The sequence below is a fragment of the Melanaphis sacchari genome, unplaced genomic scaffold, assembly GCF_002803265.2.
Source record: "Melanaphis sacchari strain LSU unplaced genomic scaffold, SCAv2.0 Contig118_pilon_pilon, whole genome shotgun sequence".
Classification (NCBI taxonomy): domain Eukaryota; kingdom Metazoa; phylum Arthropoda; class Insecta; order Hemiptera; family Aphididae; genus Melanaphis; species Melanaphis sacchari.
In genome coordinates, this window is record NW_020270462.1 from 139,857 (window position 1) to 144,528 (window position 4,672).

Here is a 4,672-nt window from a genome sequence, read left to right on the forward strand (position 1 = left end):
CAAAATAGTTTTTATTTTTTACCTATTCCATCGTCATTCGCTGATTAAAATTGTTTCGGCTGTATTCGTGATTCGTGGTAGAGGCTGATTCTCTTCGAAAACTACATAAAAAAGTAACTCAATTTTGTTAAGTTACATTCATTTTTTTTTTTTTTTGTTCAAACTGAATATTTGCAACCCATCATTAATGCTAAAGTACATTGAGTTATTTTGTCAAAATCACGTCTCATGACGAGTCACAATTTTATTTAAAAATACATTACCTTCATTTTTGAGACAAAAACGAATTTAACGTTTGCAAGTAACGGTTTTAGTGTTCATCAGTCAGTAATCACGGTATCTGCCTTGCACAAACTTTACTATTTTCGATATGTTCTATGATGACTTGTTGAGTTTGTTTCAAAAGAAATGGCCAGTTTCTCAAAAATTTACAGGAATAAATTAATACTTACCGATTAATTCAAATAATTTCATCAACGCACGCAATGTTTTCAGTTGTTGACATGGACAATTTCGTGCGCGGTATTCATCGGTGATATCATTACTGCCGTTCTTAAACAAACCGCACCACATATTGACTAAAATTACTTTTTTGCCATACGACTTTGCATACCTCCTTACAAATTTTTACAAGCTTACAATTTTTAACAGTAAAAATCTGATTATTACGCGAATTTCCATTTTGGAAGACGTAACTGCAATGATAGTCATGATGATTAACTAACAACTGATAAGATTTTCAACCAAGTTCAATTTCACAAAATTAACTCTGAAAGAATAGTTCAGTGTTGGCACCTAATTTTATCGAAAAATATTTATTTGAGAAAATTATATGGCCAAATGCAACTTAATTTTTGATTGATCCTATCATATAATGATCATATAGGAATTGGTTCGTAAAGTGTTGTGTGCCGAGATGTATAGGCAATATAAGATACGTTGCAGAACGTTTTGAGAAAAATTTACGCTCGTCGATACAAGTCGTTTTTAATTTGTTGTATGGTGAGCGACGTGATTTAATTCTTATATATTTTGTTTATTATTATTTAAATGTATGTAATTTTTTTTAACTGATGATTTATATTTATTATATTTGTATAACTTTATAATAATGTGTTATTTTAACTTAAAGCAACAACCATACTACTATACCTATATGATAAAACAGTGGCGTATATAGGGGGGGGTTTTAGGGGTTCAAACCCCCCCCGAAATGTATGGTTGGTATTGGCCTTGATTTTGATTGTTATAATATTATTATTTTATAATGTCAGGATTTCTATGAAATACTACAAGATAACGACGCGTCGTAAGTCGTGACGGACTGCTGCGAGTCGTCGACGGTCTATATACATATAAAATATATAGTTAGTATAGAAGTGTGTGTTCAATATACGACGATAATCTAAAGACGAAATTATCGATATTATTATTTCTTATTATTTGGTTGTTAATTATTATGAAGAACCAGACAAACAAAATTTAGTTTGTTTTCGGACGTCAGTTGTTTCGTTAAGTGTCGCGTGTGTAACAAAATAGGTATTAATTATTAAATATGGCATCACAACCTTCATTATTACATTTTTTTAATAAAAAAGTAGCTGTGACTGAGCCTGAAAAACATGATGATAATCCTTGTTCATCCACTACTATCAATAATAGCAAAATTGATAGTAATACTGATTTAAATGAATTAAATGAAATTCTTGATATTGGTTTATATATTAATACAAGAATATCTGACAACAAGTTGAAATATGATTTATTGAAAAAACCATGGCAGCCTCCTACGTCATACAACTTTCCGGTAATTTCAAAAAGAAAATTAAAATTTCAATTATCTTGGATCACACGTTTCTCCTGGTTAGTATATTCTAAAAAATTAGAAGGCGCGTTTTGTAAAATGTGTGTACTATTTGCAAACGAAACATTTGGGAAAGGCAGCTCTGCAAAAGCTGGTTTATTAGTTAATAAGCCATTTATTAAATGGAAAAATGCTATTGAATATTTTAAAACGCATTCAAATGCTGATTATCATAAATTATCAACGTTAAGAGCTGAAGAGTTTGTTAAAATAGTAGAAAATAAAACTTTTGATGTAGCTACACAAGTAGATTCGTTTAGAAAAGCCCAGGTTATCGAAAATCGTCTAAAATTAATTTCAATAATTGAAACAATAATTTTTTGTGGTCGTCAAGAGTTAGCCATGAGAGGTCATGACGATAGTGGGCCTATTTTTAACTGTGAAAAAGATAACAATGATGGCAACTTTCGATCTCTGTTAAGATTCCGAGCTTTAAGTGGTGATTTAACATTAAAAAATCATTTAATGAATTCGTCGGGAAAATCAGTTTATATAAGTCCTATGATACAAAACGAAATAATACAAATATGCGGCTCTCTTATTCAAAAAGAAATTGTGTTGAAAATAAACCAAGCAAAATTTTTTACTATTTTGGCAGATGAAACGTGTGATATATCTCGTATCGAACAAATGTCTTTGTGCGTAAGATATATTGATAATGGTTGTATTAAAGAAGACTTTTTAGCATTTATTCCTATTTATGATGTTAGTGGAAAAGGTATGGCATGTACAATTATTCGAGAAATAGGAAAATTGGGAATTAAAATAGAAAATTTAATCGGTCAGGGTTACGATGGGGCGAGTGCAATGAGTGGGTTGTATAATGGTGTCCAAAAGCATATTAGAGATAAAATACCACATGCGCTTTATGTTCACTGCGCGGCTCATTCGCTTAATTTAGCAATCGGAAAATCTTGTACCATTCCTGAAATACGAAATTGTATTGGGTCAATCTCCACAATTATAAATTTCTTTCGAAAATCTCCAATGAGATCTGCGGTTTTAAAAGAATTTATAAAAAAACATACTCCAAGTACTCAACAAAGTAGTCTTATACAAATGTGTGAAACACGTTGGATAGACCGTCATGAAAGTGTATTAAGATTTAAAGATTTATATAAAGTTATAGCATATGCATTAAATGATCTTGAAAGTAATCATAATTTAGAAACATCACAACTCGCTTTTCAGTTATCTAAAACTCATCGCTCGTCTCAATTTATTATAGCATTATATGTCATAGAAAAACTTTTTTCAATTACATTACCATTATGTAATGCATTACAAAAAATAAATTGTGATTTATCTGAATGTTGTGAAAATGTTGCAAATTGTATAAACGTTGTATCTTCTATTCGCAATAATGCCGATAAAGAATTTCAAAATTTGTTTTTAGAAGTCGAAAAAAAAATTTGTTTATTGAATGAAAGTATTGAAATACCTCGAATAACTAGTCGTCAATCGTCTCGAAGTAATATGCCAGCTGAATCACCAGAACAGTATTATAAGCGAACGATATTTATACCATTTATCGATTATTTTAAAAATCAATTAATAGAACGATTTTCCAAACATAATGAAATAATTTCCGTCTTACAAAAGTTGATTCCAAATTTACTTAACAAGTTTAAACCTAGTTTTAATGATTTTGAAAAAATGTATAGACTTTTATAAAAATGTTTTACCCAGTTATAATACATTTGAACCCGAATTCAAAGTATGGACAGAAAAATGGAAAAATGTTCCCGAGAGTCAGTGTCCAAATTCTGCTATTGATACTTTAAATAAAGTATCAGTTGATTTTTTTCCAAATATATGGTGTTTGATGTCAATATTAGTCACTTTACCGGTATCAACTGCGTCATCTGAAAGATCCTTTTCAACGTTAAAAAGATTGAAGTCGTACTTGAGAAATAGTACAAGCGAAAATCGACTAACAGGATTAGCCCTCATGTCAATTCATCGAAGTATTTCAATAGACACTCAAGAAGTTATAAATGAATTCGCAAATTTGCCTCGAAAATTAGATTTTGTCCTTTAATTTAACTTATATAAATATATAATATACCTATGTGTTTGATTCTGTAATGATTTTCATATTATTATTATATCGTGTATCATATTCTCCGTTTGCGTTATCGCCGTGCGTCGGGCCGACCATGACGACAACCACTTCTTTAATATTTTTATATATAATTTTTTTTTATTATGTTATTTATAGTTTCATACTGTATCGTTATCGGCGTGAGTCGATCACAACGATAACGCCAATGAATAACTTTTGATATTATATTATTATTCAGTCTCCGTCTAGTCCGGCGCGTACGGCGAATTGTTATAATATGTATATTTAATATTTATGCTTTTAAAATATTTGATTTTGTTATTTTATTTTTTTGTTAAAAAAACATTCTGACAACAGATGATGATCGTGGCCATCACCTACAATTCAATTTAATGATTTAATTAAATGTCTATAATTATTAAAATAAAGTTAGTTTATAATATTGATTAGGTGAATAAATTTTTTTTAACCCCCCCCGAAATTAATTTCTATATACGCCACTGTGATAAAACAATTTATTAAATGAGCAAAAAGTAAATAATTGTAATCTCTGTTATGGCTAATGAATTTAACATTTTTTTTTTTTGTGTATAAAATGCTCTACTTACTGTTAAATAAAATATGATTCACTTATCTAAGTATTTGATTCGTAGAATTTGAAAAATATCAGTTAATTTTTATAATAAGTTATTATTATTAATGATGCTTTACATACCTATACTATGCGTTATTTACACGAATGA

At 29.3% G+C, this 4,672-nt stretch overlaps 1 protein-coding gene across 1 annotated transcript; it reads left to right on the forward strand.

The window, feature by feature from the left end:
• The first annotated feature begins 2,206 nt into the window (after positions 1 to 2,206).
• LOC112604050 (52 kDa repressor of the inhibitor of the protein kinase-like) lies at positions 2,207 to 3,905 on the forward strand. Its single transcript, XM_025352916.1, has 2 exons — positions 2,207 to 3,252; positions 3,554 to 3,905. Exons 1-2 carry the CDS (start codon positions 2,207 to 2,209, stop codon positions 3,903 to 3,905), a joined length of 1,398 nt encoding a protein of 465 aa, XP_025208701.1.
• Positions 3,906 to 4,672: the final 767 nt, after the last annotated feature.